This window comes from Rattus norvegicus, chromosome 13, assembly GCF_021556685.1.
Source record: "Rattus norvegicus strain SHRSP/BbbUtx chromosome 13, alternate assembly SHRSP_T2T, whole genome shotgun sequence".
Taxonomy (NCBI): Eukaryota; Metazoa; Chordata; class Mammalia; order Rodentia; family Muridae; genus Rattus; species Rattus norvegicus.
The window spans coordinates 46,426,838-46,450,194 of NC_141546.1; the positions used below are offsets into that span (position 1 = coordinate 46,426,838).

Here is a 23,357-nt window from a genome sequence, read left to right on the forward strand (position 1 = left end):
GCCTGGTGCACAAGGAGGCCGTAAGATCTCTTCAGCCCCAATACACACACACACACACACACACACACACACACACATCACACACACACACACACACATTACATACACACACATCACATACACACACATCACATACATACACATCACATACACACACATCAAACATCACATATACATTCACATACCACACACACCAGATACACACACACCACACATCACACACACATCACATACACACACATCACATACACACACATCACACATTACACACACATTACACACACATCACACACCACACACACATTACATACACACACATACACACACACACATCACACACCACACCCACATCACACACACATCACACACCATACCCACATCACACACACATCACACACACACACATCACACACACATAACACACCACACACACATTACACACACATCACACACCACACACACACCACATACATCATATACACACACACCACACACACTTAGACACATGCCCACTCACACATGCTCCCTCCTCTACCTCCCAAAGGTTGGGTATATGCAGTGTTGGTGATTGAACCCAGTGTTTCTGCATGTTAAAGAGTGATTCCACCAGCTTAGCCTTAAAAATTTCAAGTAACAAGACGTGGCTTCTGTCAGTAAAGGACCCGCTCAAAACATGCCATCCATATGGCCAGACACTATACGGTTCAAATGGAGTAGATTTTTATGTTCTGATGTGACAGTCTTTATGTGTATGGTGTTCATTTATGTTTAAAGCACATGTAGGTTTTTCAATGGCAGCTGTACCCTGAAGGGAACTAGGTGACTAGGAAACAAGGATAGAAAAACTAAGATTTAGTTTTCCTCATACCATGTGTATCTTCTGAAACTTCTTCCTCTTCCCTTCCTCCTTCTCCTTCTCCTCCTCTTCCCTTCCTCCTCTCCATCCCAGCCCCCAGGTCTTACTATGTAGCTAAGTCTGGTCCAGAATGTGATATGTAGCTCAGGCAGATTTTGAACCTCACCATCCTCCTGTGTCAGCTGCTAACTTAATTTTTTTTAAGATTTAGTTTTATTTTGGTGTATGGCTGTTTTGCTTATGTGTCTGTGCACCATGTGTGCAGTGCTCACAAGAGACCAGAAAAGGGCATCTTTGGTTTTGACCACCATGTGGGTGATGGGAACTGAACCTGGGGCCCTGAGAAGAACAGTCAGAACTCTTACGCGCTGATCATTTCTCCAGCCCCTTTCCTTTATTTCTAAAATATAAAGTACTTATGAAGACTAGTTTCGTGATGTTGAGATGAGGTCTAGCTATGTAGCTTGGCTAGCCATACACTTGGGATTACCCTTCCTCTGATTCCCGGCAATGGGATTGTGAGTGTGTCTTCCCATGTGTATCTCGTGCAGATGGATTCTTCCTCCAACCTAAGGTTTCTCTCCACTGATCCCCTAACTAGGAATATTTGAGTGTGATGACTCATCAGGCATTGCTTTGATAGACTAGAGACAGGGTCTCACTCCCTGTGCCTTGTCTATCCTGAAACTCACTCTGTAGATCAGGCTGGCTTTGAACTCGCAGAGACCCTCATGCCTCTGCCTCCTGAGTTCTGGGTCTAAAGCCGTGTGCTGCCACACCCAGCCCATGTTCTATTTTAATTGTGCTCTTACACTGTCAACCTTTTTCTTTTTTTTTTTTAATTTCCATTTTGTGTTTTCACTTCTGTTTAGCAAGCCTTTTGGAATACAACTTTTCGAGGAAGAGGAATGGCCAGTGGAGAATGCATAAATGAAGGTGTAAAAGGGAGGGAAGGTGAGGCTCCTTTGCAGCTGGCCTACCTTGAAGTGCAGGCTCACTTGAATGGGTGAACTTTTTTAAATTGCAACAAGTTACAAGTTAAAGCCTTCACATTTCACATTGAACTAATCCTAAATTGACATCATTTAGTTAAGAGCCCAAGATACCATCAGTGTGTGTGTGTGTGTGTGTGTGTGTGTGTGTGTGTTTGTAAAAAAGGTATAAGGTGAAGAGGTGACTGATGTCAAGTTCTGTCCTGCTTGTGATTTGTGTGTCATGGAGTCCGTGATGGTCTGAGTCGATGGAAGTTTGGCACATTGGTAGAAGCCTAGTTAAAGACGATCAGCTTTAGAAGGCTACTGACTTCAACTTCCCCTTACCCCTGCTGGCTCTACAAGAAACCAACTGTCCTTTCTTTTGGGTCTCACCCACCCTTTCGCCCTTTCCACATCTAGAGCAGATTTAAAAAAAAAAAAAAGTAGACTGCACCACAATCAGGAGAGTTTTCACTATTCTCTGGTTACTTTCAACCAAGTTTCTATTATCTGTTGTATCCATTTGTGGTAACCACAGAGATATTCTGAGCTCGGCTTTTCTCCTTCTACTATTAAAATCTTTCTCCTAGATTTGAGGTACCCCATTTCTGCCGGCGTTCAAACTCCGCGGGTTCTGTCTTCCCTTAGGAATTCGTGTACAGAACAAAAATACATTTTAAACAAGGCGAGTGTAAGCACAGAGATCAGTCGGGGACACCCGCTCGCGCGCTTCCCCGTGGGCGTTGGGGCATTCCACCCAGCCCAGACTACAAATCCCAGGAGCCCGCGCAGCGACGGTGCCTCGGTGAGTTCTTCCCTCGCTCCGCAGGGGAGCGGAGAAAGGTTCTGGCCGGAGCCGGGAGCTCTAGCTTCTCTGCCGCGGCAGTGACGGAGGCTGGAGGCCGCGCTAAGTGCCTGCAGGGGCGTTGGGAGGCGGATTCCGCCTTCTCTGAGCGCTAGGGGGCGGGAGGAGGGGCCGGGCCAGCGGCGCAGCCAGCCGCAAAGACAGCGGGCTGAGCGATGGAGGCCGACGGGCAGTCGTGGTCCGGCGAGTCCGTGTCGGGCCCGGGCCCGGGGGGCGGCGGAATGATCCGCGAGCTGTGCCGGGGCTTCGGCCGCTACCGCCGCTACCTGGGACGGCTGCGGCAGAACCTGCGTGAGACCCAGAAGTTCTTCCGCGACATCAAGTGCTCCCACAGTCACAGTTGTCCCTCCTCCCCCGCGGGCGGCGGCGCGGCGGAGCTTGGCCCTGCCGGCGACGTCGCCGCAGCCCCGCTGCCAGCGGGTAAGGACAGGCCCGAAGGAGAAAGGAAAATTGGAGGGTGGCATCTCCGTCAGCAAAACAACCCCAGGAGGAGGCGGCCAGTGGGAGAGGGCCGCGGCGCGGCGCGGCGCGGGGCCTGGGCCTCCGGGATCTGAGATGAGGTGGGAGGATACCTTCTGGGAGAGGTGGCAAGGGATCGTGACCGGGAGGCAGAATTCGAAAAAGCTAAGCGGAGAGTGGGAAAGTTGCTTTGAATTGGGGTGCTTAGTTTGGGGACCAAGCCCTCCCAGTTAGGCATTAGGCTGGGTGTTCCTGGAGTCCCTTAGGACTGCACTAGTATGTGTGTGTGAGCGTGCACGGTTTGGGTGTGTAAAGTGCTTGCAATCCTGTCAAGAGGCAGCCCTGCGAAGATGTCCTGTAAATAGGATTTGGAGTTGCCAAAGAAAAGGATATCTAATGGGTGTCAGGATTTAATTGGTCAGAGATGTTACTTATACTTATGGTGAAGGAGTTAAGGAATGCTCTGTTGTTGTTGTTGCTGCTGCTGCTGCTGCTGCTGTTGTTGTTGTTGTTGTTGGGGGTGGAGTGGAGCTGCCCTGAGCCCTTGAAGAACTTGCCCTTCTTGACTTGATCCCCCCCTCCCGCCACGGCCCATGGCCCATGTGTCAGAGGCCCCAGATCACTTTAAATACTGTAAGATCTGTGGTCCTCCTCGATGACTTTTAAACTGCAATTGGTGGGGAACTAGAGGGTTTAACATTTAGGAAGTTGATGGGAGAAGCCACTGACATTCCATATGGATAGCTGTATGGGAGACAACCTAACAGCAGGTTTTTATTTCGTGATTCTCAGGCTGCAGTATAGATTAAAATAACCTCAGGAGTGTATTAGAAATGCCATGTCCCAGACTCTGTCTCATGGATTCCGGTTGTTTAACCGTGGTGGGTGGGTCCTAAGAGTCTAATTTAGCAGTCAAAGATGCTGGAGTTATATTATCACTTAAGTTATATTATCACTTAAGGTGAACTTGTCAGTTGGACCCTATACTCTTTGCTACATGTTTAATATCTTAACTTTATCTGAGACTACAGAAGGGCTAGTTTAAAGACATGCTGGTAAGTCCTGATAGGGCCCTCAATGATACTGTTCCTTTGCCCAGGGTAGCAATTTAAAGAGCCCTTGTTTTGGGCCAGCATGGTAGCTTAGCTGGTACATGTACCTACTGCCAAGCCTGATACCCTGAGTTGATCGGGCGAGAACCTCCACACATAGGCCACTGTGCATGCACGTGGGCATGCGGGCACACACACAGTATAGGTATTTTGAAAATATTTTTATTTATTTATTTATTTATTTTTTAATTTTTGGAGACAAGGTTTCTCTGTGTAGCCTTGGCTCTCCCGGAACTAGTTCTTTTAGACCAGGCTGGCTTTGAACTCAGAGATCTGCTTGTCTTTGCCTCCTGAGTGCTGGGATTACAGGTGTGTGCTACCACCACCAGGCAGAAAGGTCTAATTTTACTTCAGGAGATAAAAAGCACTAGGGTGACAACTACCTTTTCTGAAGTTGTGCTTTTGACACTTGCAGAGATTGCTGTCTAGAGGTGAGCTGGGGGCACTGGCCTGCGATGCTATCGGAGAGCAGTTAGCAAGGCAGCTCATACTTCTAGATGGACACAGGGTATGCCTAGCAGTGTTTGGAAGCAGCTTCTCCCATTTGAAGAAGCTTTGCTTCAAAATCCCTCTGCTTCTGCCCTCTCTTTAAAATGACTATTCCAGAGTTACTCTTAAAAACAACAACAACACCACCCAACTCAGTATAGATTTAATTTAGAGAGATGGAGGTTTTCAAAATTTGAAGCATCTTGGTCGGCTTTTGCTTTCTTTAAAGGCAAACCTAAGGCATACAAAAACACCTTTGTATTTTGCTTAATTGGCTTTTCTGGTTGACTGCATCGTGATCTAATTTTTGCATATTTAAACTTTTTTCGCCCTTTGGAATGTGCCCATCTATAAAATCCCAGGAGGGCACCGACGAGAGGGCAGGGAACAATTTGGTTTTGTTCCACACCAGGCTTTCCAGTCAGCACGGAGGGTTTTGGGTTTGGGGGCGAGGCTGCACCAGAGTTTTAGTATCTCTCTCTGCGTCTGGTTGACGGATGCTGTTGTCCTGGTTATTTCCGTAAAGGTGTTAGAATGTAGAGCCAGTCCTTAGAGGACAATTAGTTCTTTGTGCTGGTTGGAGCTTTTTGGTAAGGTCAAAGTCACTTGGAGGGTGTCTCAACTTTCTTTTGTGAGTGTTGGTTTCTGATTAATAGGACTCAGAACATGACAGAATGGGGCACTCAGTCCTTAACCTCACAAGCCCTCCCCTGCTTAATGCAGTGTAGTATTTGGGCAACTGAAGGTCGGAGACTATAATTTGAAGTCACTGGACTAAAAAGATGGCAGCCTTAGAAAGCAATTTATTACATTTCTTTGTATACCATTCGTCATAATGCACTCGTCATAATGTATAATGCCATTTTTAAGATTTTCAGTTTCAACCACAGAGACCTGGGAAGAGCTGCAAACTTCTTTCTTAGTTTGATAGGTTGATATTCACTCAAGTGAGTGCCTGAGATGGGTGGGTTTCCTGTTCCAGCTTGGGCTGTGTAGGTGATGGTAGTGGTTATCTGTTGTTTTTGAGAGGAATTTTGTTTGTACAAAGAAAACTGAAACATAAAAGATGTGTTGATTTGGTTCTCCCTTTGTTGTCCAAGTCATTTTATGTAGCTGTGGGGGAGAAACCTCTCAATCTGTTGAGTTTTTTTTTTTTTTTTTTTTTTTTTTGGTTTTGTTTTGTTTGTTTTTTTTGCTTTGTTATTTATTTTTTTTCTTCTCCTGCTAGAGCATTCAGAAGCAGTGAGATGAAGGCTTTGAACCCTTTTGGGAAAGGCAGGGTAGAGTCTTACAAAATAGAAGAAGGAAAAGTATCCGTCTTACTTTATGATCCAGTGGAGGTCCTGGCTACTGCAGTTTGTCTTAATCTTCTCCATTTTAAGACGTTGCAATGACTCATATGTGTCTGGTAGGAACGCTGTTGCTTGTGTTGCCTCCCTTTGGTCTTAACTGATCATAACCATGTTGTGTCACAGCTTCCTCCTCTGGAGTTGGAGGCTGTAATCCTCCTCACCTCTAGGATTGTTGGAGATAATGTTGCTCAGGTTTAGAGCAGCCATGCTAAGGCTAGTGAGTAACAGCTGCCTTTTGCTTTTGATACAGTCTCCCTGTGTCTTTCTGGGCTGGTCTTAAGTTCCTCTGTTAAATGATCCCTCTGCCTCTGTGTTCATTGCTACCCTCACAGTAGCCATTCTTAAATAGACATATGAGTGCCCCCAGTGCTGCTCAGTGTGCTACATATGGGCGTTAAAGAGTCAAGAAACTGAGTGGATGCCAGTCCTTCCCTCTTTCTCCTCCTTCTTCTCCCTCTCTTCCTTTCAACAGAGTTTCAAAATGTAGCTCAGGCTGGCCTCTAACCTATAACCTGGCCTCACCTCCCGAGTGCGGAGATCGTAGGGTGCAGCCTTACTTTGGCTTGCACTTTTCTCTTAAGAAAGACTAGTTATAATTGTCGTCATTACAGAGAACATACAGAGCTCATATTTGTGTGTCTTGGGTGGTGGGTAAAAAGAAGTTGGAGGCCTGAACTTGATCCCCTGCAGAGGAATAATCTCATACAGGATTTATGCCCAGGTAACACATAAAGCTGAGAGGGAAACAGGAAGGTAGAGTGGCTAGATTATAGGCCTATTTATTTTCAAGACAGGGCTTCACTATGCAGCTCTGGCGGTCCTGGAAAATCCTCTGTAGACCATACTAGCCTTGAACTCATAGAGATCCGCCTGCCTCTGCCTCCCAAGTGCTGGGATTAAAGGTGTGTGCCACCACACCCTCTTGCTTATAGAGCCTTTTTTTTTCTTTCTTTCTTTCTTTTTTTTTTTTTTTCTTTTTTTCAGAGCTGGGGACCGAACCCAGGCCCTTGCGCTTGCTAGTCAAGCGCTCTACCACTGAGCTAAATCCCCAACCCACTTATAGGCCTTTTAAAATGAACTTTAATCCTCAAATTTTCATAGCTGGTTGCTTCTTGTTATCCAATAAATGTGTTTCTCAGTATTCTGTGGCCTCTTTTGGTTACTCTTTTGTATAGATGGGTTGATGGAATTTTAGGAGCAAGGCACTCCACTGAGACGGATGTCCTGGCAATCTGTATCAAAGTTTAATCTGCAATGGCACTGTGCCTGTGACCCCAGCACTTCAGGAGGCTGAGGCAGGAGGATCATGAGTTCATCAGTCTGAGCTGTATATAGAGTTCCAAGCTAGCCTGGGCTTCATAGTGAGACCCTGTTTCAAAAGTCAAAACAACAAACAAAAAAGGATCAGGTTTATCTTACTGCATGATGTGGTAGTCATACTGCTCATCTTACAGAGGTGTGACACTTACAGAAAGTGCTCACCGCTTGGATTTAGATCTCGCCGTGGCTGGAGACTGCAGGTAGGCCCAGTTCTCCAGGCTTCAGTTCCAGTTCTGCTGCTGTGGCTCCTTGTGCTTTCCTACCTGGCTTGGGAATGCAAATGCACTCTTCACCCAGACGGTTGCAAAGGAGCCCTAATTTGGAGCCATTCTTTACTTATTCAGTGAAGAAGATGTGGCAAGGCCTCCTCAGGTCTCCCGAGTGCTGAGATTATAGACTTGACATGCCCAGCTTTAGTATTTATTTTAATCTCCTAAGATTATGCTGGATACACTATTTTTAAAAATCTGTGGACCATGAAGTAAAAATCAATTCCTATGTGAATACACTATATTTACATTATTTCAACCCCTCCCTCTTCTTCCAATGCTTTTATACTTCCCCCATATCCTCCTGTCAAATTCAAACCTATTTCCTTTTCTAGGCAACACACACACACACACACACACACACACACACACACACACACACACCCTACTATAGCAGCTAGTGTTCCATGTATGTTTGTGGGTTTAGGGCTGACCACCTAGGCTTGGGCAACCTATCCTGCTTGTCTCTGAAAAAACTGACTTTCTCTTAGCAGTGAGGCTGGGGTCTTGTAAACCTTTCCCCATGTCGATGTGTTGACTGGTGTGGTCTTGTGCAGGTCTCATGCAGGCAGCCATGTTGTTGAGAGTTTGCATGTGCAACCATGCCCAGCATCTGCAAGGACTTTGTGAAGAAAATATGTATTCAAGGGCTGAAGAGATGGCTCAGCAGTTAGAGCGCTGGCTGCTCTTCCAGAGCCCCCAGGTCTGATTCCTAGCACCTATGCAAGGACTCATGCTCTCCTGTAACTCCAGCTCCATGGGATCTGATGCTCTCTTCTGGCCTCAAGTACTGCACACAGGTGGTATACATACATACATACATACATACATACATACATACATACATACACATACATACACTCATATAGAAATTATAATTAAATAAAATCTTTAAAAGGAAACTGTGTGGTTAAATAAAAATCCAGTGTGGTTATTGGTTTTTGCCTGTGAGCTTACTCTTCTCCCATATTGTTTCAGTAGACTAAGAGCGTGGTAAGTGCGCTGTAGGAGCAATCTTTCGGTGTTGAGAACGTTATACAGCAGTAGACACTTGCTTAGTATGTGCAGGGCCCCAGGATGGCGCCTTAGCACTGTAAAACAGCACAGCTGTCCTTTAAAACCAAAACCTGGAAACTGTGGTATTGAAGTAAAGGAAAAGAGAGGTGTCACATTGTGCTCACCGCTTGATTCCTACACACCTTGGTTGTAGTTCTTTCCGCATGATGCTCTGAGAATGTTCGTCTTCCTCTGCTGGCTAGATTGTGAGTGTCTAAGGAGAAAGACTGTCTTTGTGTCTGTGTCCCTGGTCCGATAGTGCTTATGGAATTGCTCTGTATATAATGGGCAAATCCCTATTAAATTATTTCCATTTCTGGTAGATGCTAGAATGATGCCATGAGATCAAATGCAATTTAATTTTCATTTCGGAAGAACATTCCCACACACGTGGAGTTTGGAGTTTTGTAGAATCATCTATGTTTTGCTATTTTGATCCTATGTGCTTTGGATAGATGGTTATGCTTGAGGTCCCCTCTTCTTTTTTTTTTTTTAACTTAAAAACTTTTTATTGAACATGTTAGCAAAAGAGCTTTATTCAAAAGACCTGACAGCACCACATCATCACCAGGCCCTGCATTTCTGCTTCCTTTGCTTCCACTTTCTCAGCTGTGGCCGCAGTGGAGAGGGCAGGCGGGCCTGCCCGCTGGCCGCAGCAGCTGCTGGGGCAGACCCACCAGTCCCTATTGACAGAGAATGTTTCCAGTGTTCCTTGTTTGTTTTTGTCCAAGGTGGGTTCTAATTCTGTTGCATGCTGGGGTGGTCTTAAGTTTGCATGATCCTGCTACCTTATTCTCCTGAGTGGCTGGGACTATAGACATGAGTCCCAGTATCAAGCTGGGCTGAAGTTAGAGTTCATGTCCTATGCAAATAATTGTTTTCATGTCCCAGTGAATGATTTCCATCTAGTACCAACTAGACCAGAGTGCCATCACTGTATGAGAAGTAAGTTCTTGATGTTCATGCCCTCAGCAGCCCTTTATGAAAGCCATCTGACCTAGGGGCCTGAGACTAGGCATTCCAGATTGCAGTTAGCAAGGACGGTTAATAACATTTCACCTGCAGAGGATCTACAGATGTGCTGCCTACTTAACAGTCGCCTGCCTTGGAAGGGGTGGAGTAGGGCATACAAACCTGAAGACCTAAACCAGGCATGGTGGCACACACCTTTAATCCCAGTACTTGGGAGGCAGAGGAAATAGATCTCTGTGAGTTTGAGGCCAGCCTAGTCTTCATAGAGAGCTTCAGAATGGCTAGGGCTATGCAAAGAGACCCTGTCTCAAAAACAAAACAAAGCAAACAGAAGACTGAAGACCCAGACTCCATATGGTAGAAGGCAAAACCAATTCCTCCTGTAAGTTGTCCCCTGACCCTTTACAGGTATATGCACAGTACATAAATAATTCATATTCTCTCTCTCTCTCTCTCTCTCTCTCTCTCTCTCTCTCTCTCTCTCTCTTTCGCACAGGCACAGGCACAGGCACACGCACAATGACATTGATAAAGACTTGAGGGATGGAGGTTGGCTCAGTAGCAGAGAGAGATTACCTGATTGCAGGGCCAGGATCACTTTAAAAGGAGTTGAGGTATTCTGACACTCGTGGGTAATGACTGTTATGCTTGTGTGGTCTAGTGCAAAGTTCATCCCATCCCATTACCATTAGGGAGCCTCCTATCTCCATCTTTCTTAGAAAAATGTGAGACTTCTTTGGAAATGTGGGTTCCCTGCCCATAAGGGTACAAGACCTAATGTGAGTTTGCCCTGCATGTGGGGAACAGCATTCAGGACAGTGGGTACTGCCTCTGTGTGTGTGTGTGTGTGTGTGTGTGTGTGTGTGTGTGTGTGTGTGTGTGTAAGGTGTCTTTTTTTATCTCCTGGAACTGGCTGTAGTCCCTTGTGGGGACGCCTAGGCTCCGTACAGGCCCTTTCTGGGCTTGAAGATTTAGTTCTTTGGTGGTCTTGGGCTCATGGAAATTGAGACCTGACAGAGACCTAGCAGTGGTTGTTCTCTTCTTGTTTTGAGCTGTATTAAAAATGGTTTTTGTGAATGTGCCTCTGACATTTAGATCAGAACACTGAAGGAAAGTCAGCCACAGCATGGGGGGCCATCAGCATCCCCTCTCCTCATTCGTAGGGTCAGTCTCACGCAGTACACTTTCGGCCGGCTCTTGAGTAATGTGAATGGTGTGAGTGTATTCCCCAGCTCTGAGCCACGTGGCTGCGAGAATCCTCCGTCCAGGCTCATTTGGAGCTGTGCTTCTGCTCCCTGGGGCACTGTTCTTTGGGCAGGAAGATGAAGTGAGACATAAGAACTGCCTTGCTTTTCACATGTCTAACTAATTGATAAGTCGGAATTGTTCTGAAGAATAATGGCTTGGTTATGTATTCATAAAAGCCTTTGATTTTACAATACATTTCTTTTCTTAAAGTGCCTTTTATCTCTTTACTTGGATTCATGTGAAGTATCTAAATTTAGATTAATCAGATTAAGAGCTTTAATGCCTTACTTATATCAGATTGACTCCACTTTGGTGGCTTTTATCCAGTCCAGAGAGTAAGGAGAGAATTTCCCAAGATTCCCCCATCCCTCTCCTCTTTTTCTCTCCTCTCTTTCTCTCATTCCCTCTGACTCCACACCCCTCCCCCACCCCGACTTTGCAGAGCCCAGATGCAACTAGGTTACAAGACTTGTTTCTATGAAAACTATTTCTGTTCAGATTAGAGAGACCATAGCTGGGCTTTTCTGAGCTTTCTCTTTAGGACTATTCTGTAAAATACACTTTGGCTTTAATGTTGTGAGGACAGGAAGGACAAGGAAGGCTGTGGAGAACAGTAGCTGGTAGGGGCAAAGTCAGTCTTAGTTTTTGGCATACAAGGCCCAACGCCCCTCTGAGAAAATGATTTCATTTTCTCTTGAAAGAACAAGTGACCTTCTCTCTGGTGCTTATTCCATGGAGAGACATAGACATTCCTGCTAGTCTAACCTGGAAACGCTGCCTTATTGAGTGTGGAGGGAGGATGCCTTACTCCTCAGGGAACAGAGGGACCACCTGCAGGCCCTGTAAGGTCAGCTTCTCTGCGGGCTTCTTCACTAATGAACTTGTAAGTAGGCCTTCTATCTGGATCTGGATTCTAAGTTTCATTCTGAACAACTTAGATCAGAGCCCCGAAAACACTCTGTGCCCCCATAGAGGGAGCAGTAAACCAAAGGAAGATCTAGAGGGCAGGAGTGAGAACAAGGAAGGAACTTGGTTTATTGGTTGGTTGGTTGGTTTGAGACAGGGTTTCTCTGTGTAACACCCCTGGCTGTCCTGGAACTCCTTTCACAGGCCCACTCTGGGTCCCAGCTGCTAAAGAGGTCTCCCTTTTTCTTTCCAATCCAGGACAACCTCTGATTTCAGAGGTCTTCCCGTAGTATAACTTCAGCCATTCATTCTCCAGCAGCTGGGCTGGGGCTTTCAGTGGGAGCATTGGCTGTGTGCTTGCATTTCAGCTTTTTCCTTTCCAAACACCACTCCTTCCATCACAGTTCCTTTTCCCACTCGGTCCCAAAGATTCTAAAACTTGGGCTACCTAAACATGTGTTTCTGTAAGGCGGGTGTCTGCTGTATAATTCAGAGTCTTTTGTGTTTAGTGGATACTGGGAGAGTTCCCTAGAAATGATAATGTGTTTCTTGTCTAGAACTTTTTTCTCTAAGCTCCTGGGAATTGTTTCCAGTTTCAGTACTTAGAAGCTCGAGCAGAAAGACTATATAGCATTTCTTTTTCAACTTAGGATCCTTTTCTCTACTCTTGGCACATACATAATGTAATGTGAAATGTCATTACTCATTTTGGAAATGTGTGTTTGTGTCATGGATCCTTTTAGTTAATTATATAATCTATTTAATTTGCACTTAGACAGAATTTATGGTACCTTGCCATAAAAGCACATATTATATATAGAAGTTAAGTTAAAATGAGATAAATAGATAGAAAGACAAAAGAAAACAAAACAAAACTCCTGAAGTGTGGTTGTGGTGGCATACACTTACAACCCTGACAGTAGGAACATAGAGGCAGGAGGATTGTTAAGTTGGAGGCCAGCCTAAGGTATAGAATGAGACATGTCTCAACCAGCTAAACAACTAACCAACCGGCCAACTAACCAACCAACCAACTAACCAACCAACCAACTAACCAACCAACCAACTAACCAACCAACCAACTAACCAATCAACCAACCAACCAACCAACCAACCAACCAACCAACCAACCAACCAAACAAACAAATGAACTGTGGGAAGAAGTGTGCTTGGGCACCAATTAAGACTTGAATGACCCTAAAGTCTTTGTCAGTGACACCTTTCCTTCTTTATCTCAAGGGTCATAACCCAGTATCCTGTAGTAAAACCAGGTTAACAAGGTCACAGTGCAATGATGGCTTGAATTGGAGTTTTATGTGCATGGAGCTTCATAAATGATGGCCCCAAATCTAGGGAACGTGATTGTAGTGCTCAGGGTTTGGTGAAGAGGGGACAGCTGTTAGGACATTATGGGACATGATGTAATAGTATAGAGAAGAGACAGCATGTCTATTCAGTTTTTACATAGCCCTGTTTACTCTCAGCACAAAGCAAGACAGTGCTGAAATCAAGAGAAAAATAAAGTATGGCAGCTCACATCAGTAATCACAACACTCAGGGGCGAGGCAGGGAGATTGCCATGAATTTAAAGCCAGCCTGGGCTACAATGAGAGAGCCTGGCTCAAGAAAAGGAAAAAAGGAATGATTTTCTATCTTTTATGACTGGCTTCAGATGGAGGATTTTCCAATTTCTATGGCTGCCTGGGTGAAGAAAATAGTGAATTCTATGAACTCCTTTGGAGGAGGGTAGAAAACTGGGAGGCAGAAGAATCAGGAGAGGGGCTCTTTTTCAGAGGCCTGTCAATCTTTAAATTGAGGTACTCAGCATGGCAAAGTGCCATATTTTTCGGCAGTCTATTCTGGGTCCCTGGGTCCCAGCAAAACGCAGTAGTGTAAAACGGTGATAGCAAGAGTCATGTTGTTCTAGGTAGTACCGTGAACTGATGGTCCCTGTCCTTTGCTCACCATGAGCACAAGTGATTGAAGGGCTGTGTGTGGGTACAGCCTGTTTGCCATTTCTGCAAATATAACCCAGTGTACCCCAACAGGGCACTAGTGACATAAAATGTCACTTCACTTTTGAGGATTTATACTTCAGATTCAGACAGTAGCACACCCTAGCTGGTGGGAAGACCATTCAGAACGTCTTAGAAAAGCATCTGCAGCTTCCTTTTAGAAAAGGGATTCCAGGAATCTATAGCAATCACTAGTGTTTTTGAGTGTGCGCCAGTCACAAGTAATTCTGCTTATTCGTTTATTTATTTATAAGATTTACCAAGTGTAGTGACACATGCCTTTTATCCTAGCACCGAGGCAGGTGGATTTTTGTGCATTCGAGGCCAGCCTGGTCTACATAATGAGTTCCAGGACAGCGAGGGCTACAAAGTGAGACCCTATATTGAATCCTGTCCTCGCCCCCTCAAGGATTTACTTTCATTCCTGTACATTCTGTGTGTGCCGTGAGTCTCAGGTACCTGTGAGGCCAAGGAAGAGCTTGGATCTCCTGGAGCCAGAGTTCCTGCTTTGTTTGCTGTGAGTGTTGTGACATGAGGGATTCTGAGATTATAAGTTGTCTGACAGGAGGGATGGGCCCTGACCTCATGTCCTCTGAAGGGACCACCGGAGCCGTCTCTCCAGCCCCTGTTTGGTTTTATATAGCTTCTCATTACAGCCCAAGATGGCCCAGACTCTGCCTTACTGCCTCCACTTTCCTAGTGCTGAGATTGCAGCGTGAGCCACCATGCTTTATTCCTCATGGTCTGGAGCAGCATTCATAGGGTCTATATTAGTTTGTTTTAAACTGAAGTCCTGTAATTACCAAATCTTGTTGGTTTAGCCCTGGCTTGGGAAATGGCCAAGGTTGGGCATCGATCGCCTTGTGTCACAGTCGAGACCAAGACACAAGGCTCAAGGCTCTGCACAGCCCGACCTTTACTTCTTAGATAAGTGCAGAAGCCTGAGCGTGTGCTTGCTTGCTCTCTCTCTCTCTCTCTCGCTCTCTCTCTCTCTCTCTCTCTCTCTCTCTCTCTCTCAAGCCTTTATTTCCTAATTTATAAGTGTGGACAAATATTATCTAGTAGAATCAAGTACATTGAGATGAGGCAAATAGATGGGTGTAGAAAGAGATGAAAAATACTATCTAGGACAAATACACGGGATAGCTTACTCCTTTGTGCTTCTTCCTCCTAACTTGCAACCTTTGTTAGAAGGAAATTCAGTCAAGCTAACTCTGTATTTAAAAACAATCACCATGAAGAAAGACAGAGAGATTAAAGCCTTGGTTTGCACTTAGGACAATTTGATTTGAGTTTTCCTGCAGTCAGAGTTGGCAGGGTTAATGTGCGCCAGCTGAGAAGCCTGCTGCTACCTTCTGGCAGCCCATATGCAGATGCTGCTGTATTAATTACCAGAGAAAACCCGATTAACTCACAAGTCCTGTAACTGTCTGCCGGTGGCTGCTGCGACTCAGAAGCAGGTTGCCTTCCTCCCTCCAATGTCAGGCACAGCTTTTGATCTGTTCCTTGGAGATATGCTAAGACTTTATTATAGGTCCTTAGAGCCCCTGGCTAGTCTAGTCACCTTTGATGTGTATTTAATAGTTCAGGAGGAGCTTGCATAATTAAATTAGTGTACAATTTAAAAATAAAAACAGCCAGGCATGGTGACACAGGGCTTAGAAATCAGAGGCAGGAGGATCTCTGAGTTCCAGGCCAGCCTTAACTACTTAGTGCCCAGGCTAGCCAGGGCTACATATTCTGGGACTGTAATAGTAATAACAACCAGACCAGTTAAAACTGGAACTTCAAACTGGAAAGAGTGTTAAAGATGGTCTAACTCTCTCTCAGTTCATAGATGAGCGGTGTGAGGATCAGGAACCCCCCAGGGCTGCTCTCGTGCCAGCTGTGCTCTTTGTCACAGAGGTAATCAGGGAAGGAAGATCATGGCATCTGCTCGAAGCTTCATTTCTCTCATGCACTTACTCAACTCTTACTGACATCTCAGAGAGCAGTGGGAAAGCTTCATGGGGGAAGGAGAGTGTTGGAGAGTGTTATGTTGAAAACCAAGAGACAGCAGTGCCCCCGACAAAGGCCTTCCCAGCTCAGTAGGCTGCACATGGAATCCTGGCAGAGTGCCCGGAAACGGGAAGCACAACTGGGCTCAGCCTCAGCCCCCTTGCCATTGCACACTGGTCCTGGTTGCTTTGACTGTTGCAGTTTGTTTCTGCAGACTATTTTTATAGGCGAGATGGAGCACAGGAAGGTGATGATTTGGGCCAGATGAATAATGGGGTGTGTCTCTGTGGTTTTGGCTGATGCAGCAGGCTTTATTGGCTTTTCTGTTGCTGATCATTTGTGTCAGAGGTGTTGTCCTGACAGAGGCTCTGTTGGGTTTATCATCCACTCTGCTAGAGGGAGCTGCAGTGTTAGAACTCACTGAGGGCTGTTGGTTTGCTTTACGTATAAAACAGCTTCCATGATAGGAACGTCAAGGCCATCAGCTGGAACAGACACTTGTCACTTAAGTGAGAGTCTGGCAAGGGCCAGGAAAAGAGGAGACTGTGATCTGTAGGCGAAAGTGAAGGCAGGCTAGCTGACATCCTCTTTCCAAATGCTGCAGTTGTTTTCTTCACAGCTACTGTCTGTGGAAAGATGGAGCGCTTTAGGAGTGCTGGTTCACTTGAAGCTGGTCATCACCGTGCTGTACTTTGCAAGTGTAGTAGAGTCACTTTTGTAGACAGCTCTTCACGACCAATGGATTCTGACACAGAACAAATATGTAACCTTCAGACACTGTCAGTCGTTGTGTTAGGCACTGAGGATGCGGAGAATTGGGAAATGTCTTCATGGTTTGATTCTTAGAAACAGTAATGGAAGAACCCCTCTCTGCATGGTATACATTATGATATATAGTGAGCGGAGGTGCATGGGGTGCAAGACTTGCTCATTGCTCTTTCCCAAGTAGTCACTCAGAGAAGCGTTGGCACCTTTCTGCTTCAGAGTCTGTGACAGAGATTAGACCAGCGTGTAGCCTGGTGTTCATTCGTATACTTACTGAATACCTTGCACAGAAATGGGCACTAGGAAATGCTCTCTAAACTTCCAGAGGAGCCCATCTCCTTCCCAAGAGAGTAGGTTTCCTGTTTTAGTGTTGCTGATAGATGTCCTGAGGCCAGGGTGCTGCATTCATAGACAGGCATGAAACAGAAGACCATGACAAATGTAGGGAGGGACTTAGGGAGGACAGACCTCTTTTCTGGTGATGCATGGCACTTGTGGAAGATCAGGGAGCATGGGACAGGTATGTTCTGACGTAGAACTACCTTTTCAATGAGTCAGACCTCTTGCTGGTTGCTTCAGGAATGAAACAGCCCACAAATGGCTCAATATAATATATTGTTGGGTGACTAAGGCAGTTAGGATCTCGGTGTTACCACCTTTACCTTAGATGTTGGCAGATCCCACTGCTGAAGCAGCTGAGGGTGGTGGGTACTCACTTGAGCATTTCCAGGAGCCCAGGCCACAGTCTTTCTCAAACAGGTTTTCAAGCTGTTTGGTCTCTGTAATACTACTGTAATGTGTTTGAGGAAGTGAGTCCTTTAGATTAATGGTGGTATCCTCAAAGGAGATTATTTTTCAGATAACATCCCTTAGATTTGCCTAGATTTCATCCTGCTGGTCAGTTTTGTCCCTCTGTCTTTTAGCCATCAACAGAAAGAGTATGGCTTGATTAGTAGTATAGATCTCAATTAAGCATCCAGTGTCCTGAGAAAACTTGGCAGTTGGGGTACTGTCAGCAGCTGCCAGGGTAATGAGCCTCAAAGCGCCGTGTTAGAGCTCAGGCCGTCTCGGAGAGGTTTCCACTGCCCCTCCTCCCATGTGTATTTACTAGCATTTGGGTATAAAATAAGTTTAAATGAGGAGCATAAGTTAAAACTGCAAAGGGTGGGGATTTAAAAGTGTTATGCATTCAAACATTCTGCCTTCTATCAGAACGAAGGTTTTAATTTTTATGCATTTATTTCTATTTGGACCAGATCCTAGTTATTGCCCAAGTTAATGATCTGGCATTTGCGATGGAATTCTTGTAAACTTCTTAAGATGTCCTTCCACTATACCAGAGAGGAGGTGCTACCAAGCCACTGTCACCTTTTGTAGTATGCACCTTGTTTTCCATGATGAGCTAGCCTCGTGACTCTCTCTGACATTTGAAGAACGTTTTCTGACCAGTGAATTTTCCCAATAGCTCCTTTAACCAAAAGTCTCCTGAAGTGTTCCCTCTAGGGCTCTGTCGTTCTGGATGAGTTTCTGTCCGAGTCTCTGACCCCCTCACTCTTTATCTACTTCTTTTTTCTCCACTTTCCCCATTCCCCAACCAGGCCAGCTGAGCTGCATTTCCTTTCCACCTATGGAAGAGAAGTATCTGCAGCAGATCGTGGATCACCTCCCCTGTATACTGATCCTCGGCCAGGACTGTAATGCCAAGTGCCAGCTGTTGAACCTGCTGTTGGCGGTGCGGGTGCTTCCCACCCTCAAGCTGGACAGTGACGAGAGCTGTAAGCTTCGGCGCCTCCGCTTCACCTACGGGACTCGGACTCAGGTCAGCCTGGCGCTGCCCGGTCAGTATGAGCTGGTGCACACACTGGCTTCCCACCAGGACAACTGGGAGACCATCCCTGAGGAGGACCTGGAGGTTCAAGAAGACAGTGAGGACACTGCCCGTGTGTTAGCTGACCTTGAGGTGACAATGCACCATGCTCTCCTACAGGTACCGGCACACACATGCCTGGCTTTTAGAAAAGAATCTGCTGATGGATTCTGGGCTCTGACAGGAACATAGGATGAGAGGACTGTAATTGATGGAGCTGGATGAGGACGGGATGGCAGTTTCATGCCTCTGCTCATCAACTTCAGGGCCCTGGGGAACATCCGTCTCCACCAGACAGGAGAGGATATGTGATTGCTGCATCTTGACAGGATCTTACAGGGTAGTTAGTATCAAAGTTAGGAGGCCCCTTTGGCTTAGGTAAGAAGAGACTGCTAGAACTGTCTCTAGCCATCTCTTTCTAAAGAGACAGTAAGATGATGAATAGTTAATATTTTTCGTAGAACTGAGACCATGGGAAATTTTGTATTGCTTTCTCATCAGTGTTGGCTGTTATCTTACTGCGTGGGGCAGCCCATTTTTCCGACCTGACAAGGAACCCAGTCTGATTCACATAAGGGAATAAAGCAGCCCTTTTATTGAAGAATACCTTGGCTTCTTGTTTATGTAAACTCTTAAAGACAGCACAGGTGCCATGCATCTCCTAAGCTACCCTGCTTTCTCCACCATTCCCACCTTGGAGTAGGCCATGTAGAGCAGAGTTGGGCTTGAAGGGCATGTGATGGTGGGGCCAGTGTGACAGCCCAAAATTAAGGGTTCATCACCTTGTCTGCTATGCTATGGTTGGCCAGCTAACTTGGGAGAGTGCTTCTGCCTTTGTCCCTCTCTGCCTCTCTCTGAGACAGTTGGTCTTTGGTGGGAGCTATCTTCCCACTTCCTTCTCACGGTTCTTTTCTCTTTATAATGCGCTGGAGAGGAATAGTAGCAGTCTCCATGCTCTCTCAGTTCAGTTTTGGTGGTGGGTTTCCTGTTTTCAGGCATCCACTGCTGAGTTACACAGCAGCTCTCTTTGGTTTATTTTTCTAGGGTTTTAATTCTGTCTGTGTATGTATCTATGTCTGTCTGTCTGTCTCATCTAACATCTATCTATCTTGCTGTGTACAAGCCAGAGCAGTATGTCAGGTGCCTTCCTCAGTCACTTTCCACCTTATTTTTTCAAAGATCTACTTTTATTTGTGTGTATTAATGTTTTACCTGTAAGTATGGCTGTGCTTCACATGTACGCAGAGCCTGTGGAGGTCAGAAGAGAGCATTGGATCCATGGCAGTGGAGTCATATAGGGTAGTTAGCTGCTAGGTGCTGCTGGGACTCAAGCCTGGGTCTTCTGGAAGAGCAGCCAGTGTACTTACTTGCTGGGCCATCTTTCCTGTCCTTCCTCCTTAGTTTTAGAGACGGGGTCTCACTGTACCTGAAGGTTACTGTGCCAGCTGAGCTGGCCAGCCAGCAAGCTCCTGCCTCCCAACTAGGGTTACAAGCCCTCCCCGCCATGCCTGGCTTTACAGGAACACTAGGGATTTGAACTCAGGTCTTATGGCTTTCATAGCAAGTACTTTTACCTATTGAGCTGTCTTCACAGACCCTTGGTTTTGGCTTCTAATGTTAATTTGCTTTTTCTTCCATGAATTGAATTGATATAATAAAGTCACTACAAGGAAAGCACAAGTTGTTCTATGTATATGTGAGCACATGTTTTACTACTGAGAGCTCCCATGGCTTGCTGCTGATAGATTTGAAGGGTGCGCGTGCGCGCGCACACACACACACACACACACACACACACACACACACACACACACACACACACAGGCACACACACCAAGATCATAATTGAGGAGGGTACTAGGGTTACAATACCAGAGCAGCCTTTTCTTGGCGTGGTTAAAATGAAATTCTTGAGAAATTCTCCGGTTTCTCATGCTCTTTCCTGTGGCCGAGGCTTCCCTTAAGCAGTTTCTCCAGATTTGCTTTCTTCTCCAGTGGTTTTGATGTGGCACTGGGGCACTGGGAGCAGACTCCGGGGATTCTAACTTTAGCTTCCTATGATGCTAAGTCTGCTGGGTGGGAGGTGTGAGGGTGGGATAGGGGTTGTGGCCTCTGTGGATTTGGCCACCACTCTTTTACCACAGACTTTCATCTGTTGAATAATCAAAGATGCTTAGCTCAATTCTTGGAGCAGAGCACAGCTACCTGAAGAGTGTGCATGCCCATGAAAAGTATTTTGTTCAGCTCCAGCTATATTTAGGATCAGTGAGTTCATGCTTCTATTTGATTTGGAGAGGGGGTAGCAAAGAAAGGAAACATTTAGCTAAAGGAAAACAAAATTGAATTAGGGGAAATGGATGTCCCTTTGAGCTGCCAAACTATCAAAGCAGAATTTCCTCCTGCCTCTTACACAGTGGTCAGTCTTCTGATGTGCTAAAGTCCTCATAACCTCACCATTTATTTTCAGCATATTCCATAATGGACCAACTTCAACTCACACTGCATGGTATTGCCAGCTTGTTAGTTCTGGATCCCTCGAGACTCATGGTTTGTATTTCAATAAGAGGAACATTGTTAAGCCATTAGTATTTGAGACCTTACCTAGTGTTCAAATTTGGCATTTTCTCCATTTGGCAGCACATTTCATAATTCCTCACACAAAGTATTTTATATGCAAAAGCACTCTCCCTTCCCTACCCTCACCTACTTTCTGGCATCTGCATCTGCCCACCTCCTTTCAACATTTCTTCTTACAGGGCTAATGGAATGCTTGTCTGCCTTACACCAATATAGTCTGCTGGTGGTGATGGTGTGCGTGTGTGTGTGTGTGTGTGTGTGTGTGTGTGTGTGTGTGCGTGAGAGAGAGAGAGAGAGAGAGAGAGAGAGAGAGAGAGAGAGGGAGGGAGAGAGGGAGGGAGAGAGAGAGAGAGAGAGAGAGAGAGAGAGAGAGAGAGGGAGAGAGAGAGAGGACACGCACGCCCACCCGCCAGTGTGTTTCTTTTGTAAAGACTCAGTTTGCTCAGCCTAGGAGGATTCCTGCAGCCTTGGCAGTGCTTCCTTTATTGTGGCCGTTACATAATTTCAGTTGCTCTGAAGTTGTTCTTCCTCTTTCTTTTCCTCCTCCCCTCTCTCTTCTCTCCTCCTTGTCCTCCACCATCATCATCAGGTCTTTGTTATTCATTTTGCACAAGCTGGCCTCGAACTTAGAATTCTTCTGCCTCAGCCTCCCACACTCTGGGATTCTAGATATGAGCCACCACAGACACTGTGTTGTTCTGCCCTTATCAGGAGCTTGTCTGTCCCACCAGAGGTTTCTGGACCTTTGGGAAATGTAGTTGTCACCTGGCAGCTAGCCTGCCAGGAGCAAGGTTATTAGCTCATCATGATGTCCAGTGAGATATTTGAGGGAACTGAGGAAGAATAATACTTCCAGACAAGGTCTTACTTATTTACTTTGCAAATATTTGTAACTAACCAGTTATAGTGATAAAATCTTCTCTTCATAAGTCCAACTGTCAGTGGGAATAACTTGTTTTTAATACATACACTAATTTTTTATTATATTTTAGCAGTTAATGCTTTCAAAATCCAGTTACCCCAAAGAATCATAAGAGAACAAAAATTTTATACAAAATTTAACTCTGAAATTTCTTAAGATTTTTGCTAGGAGACTAGCTTTTCTCAGGTTCTAGCTAGTTATTAGCATTTATTCTTGTGCCTAATAAAACAAATACTGTATGTTACCTTTCTTAGTTAGGGCTTCCTTTGTTGTGATGAAACACAGTGACCAAAGGGCAGGAGGGAGGGAAGGGCTAGTTGGTTTATACTTCTATGTTGATGTTCATTGTAGAAGGAAGTCAGGACTGGAATTCAGGGCCTAGAAGCAGGAGCGGAGGCGGGGCCGTGGAGGGTGCTGCTTATGGCTTGCTCCTCATGGCTTGCTCAGCCTGCTTTCTTTCAGGACCCAGGACCGCCAGCACAGGGCCTTTAATTACATGCTGCTTTGTCTGCAGACTGTAGTAGATAGATGAAAAGATAAGTGTTGGTGGGTAAGAAGTAGACTAGAAGGCTGTGGAGAGATGCTGTTGGGAGGAAGGAGTACAAGGAATTAGGTCCAGATGGTTGTTCTAAGAGAGAGGAGAGGAGGGTAGTTAGACTCTTCAAAGCAAAGAAGTGAAGAGTGAGATTTTAGATAATTGAAAAAAAATTACTTTATGGGTCAACAAAGGAGAAACTGAAATGATGTGTCAGATAGGATATAGGAAGTTCAGACCAACATTAAATCATGAATACCTTGGAGACGTAAGCTGGGCTTTTTTTTCCTAACATTCTTACCTTCCCCCTGTACATAGCACATATACAATGAAATGCAGCCATCCTGCTTACACTGTGTGCCAAGAAAACCAGGAACACCTGTTATATGTTAATGCATATACTGAGAAGATGAGTGGTTTAAAGGAGAATGGGTGGTTTTGTTTTTGTTTGTTTGTTTGCTTTATTTTTGGTACTGGGGATTGAACCCAAGCGTGAGTCCTATCAGTAAACCTCCAGCAATATTTTTAGTTTTTAAAACTCCTATCCAGGAGCTGGGATGCAGTTTGTTTAGTAGATGTCCTAGCAAGTTTTTGTCAACTTCACACCAGCTAGAGTCATCAGAGAGGAGAGAGCCTCAGTTGAGGAAATGCCTCCATGAGGTCTGCTCTAGGCAAGCCCATGGGCACTTTCTTAATTAGTGATCAGTGGGGGAGGCCCAGCCCATTGTGGGTGGGGCCATTCTTGGGCCGGTGGGCCTGGGGTCTATAGAAAGCTTGCTGAACAAACCAGTAAGCAGCCT

The 23,357-nt window shown here is 45.5% G+C and overlaps 1 protein-coding gene across 2 annotated transcripts in view; it reads left to right on the forward strand.

The window, feature by feature from the left end:
• The first annotated feature begins 2,781 nt into the window (after positions 1-2,781).
• Positions 2,782-23,357, forward strand: part of Dstyk (dual serine/threonine and tyrosine protein kinase) — a 48,014-nt gene continuing 27,438 nt past the window's right edge. Inside the window, 2 exon segments of one of the 2 annotated variants that reach the window (NM_199463.2) lie at positions 2,782-3,115; positions 18,255-18,643. In NM_199463.2, the coding sequence (NP_955750.1) occupies positions 2,851-3,115; positions 18,255-18,643 (654 nt within the window). In that variant the 5' untranslated portion in view covers positions 2,782-2,850. 2 annotated transcript variants of the gene reach the window in all.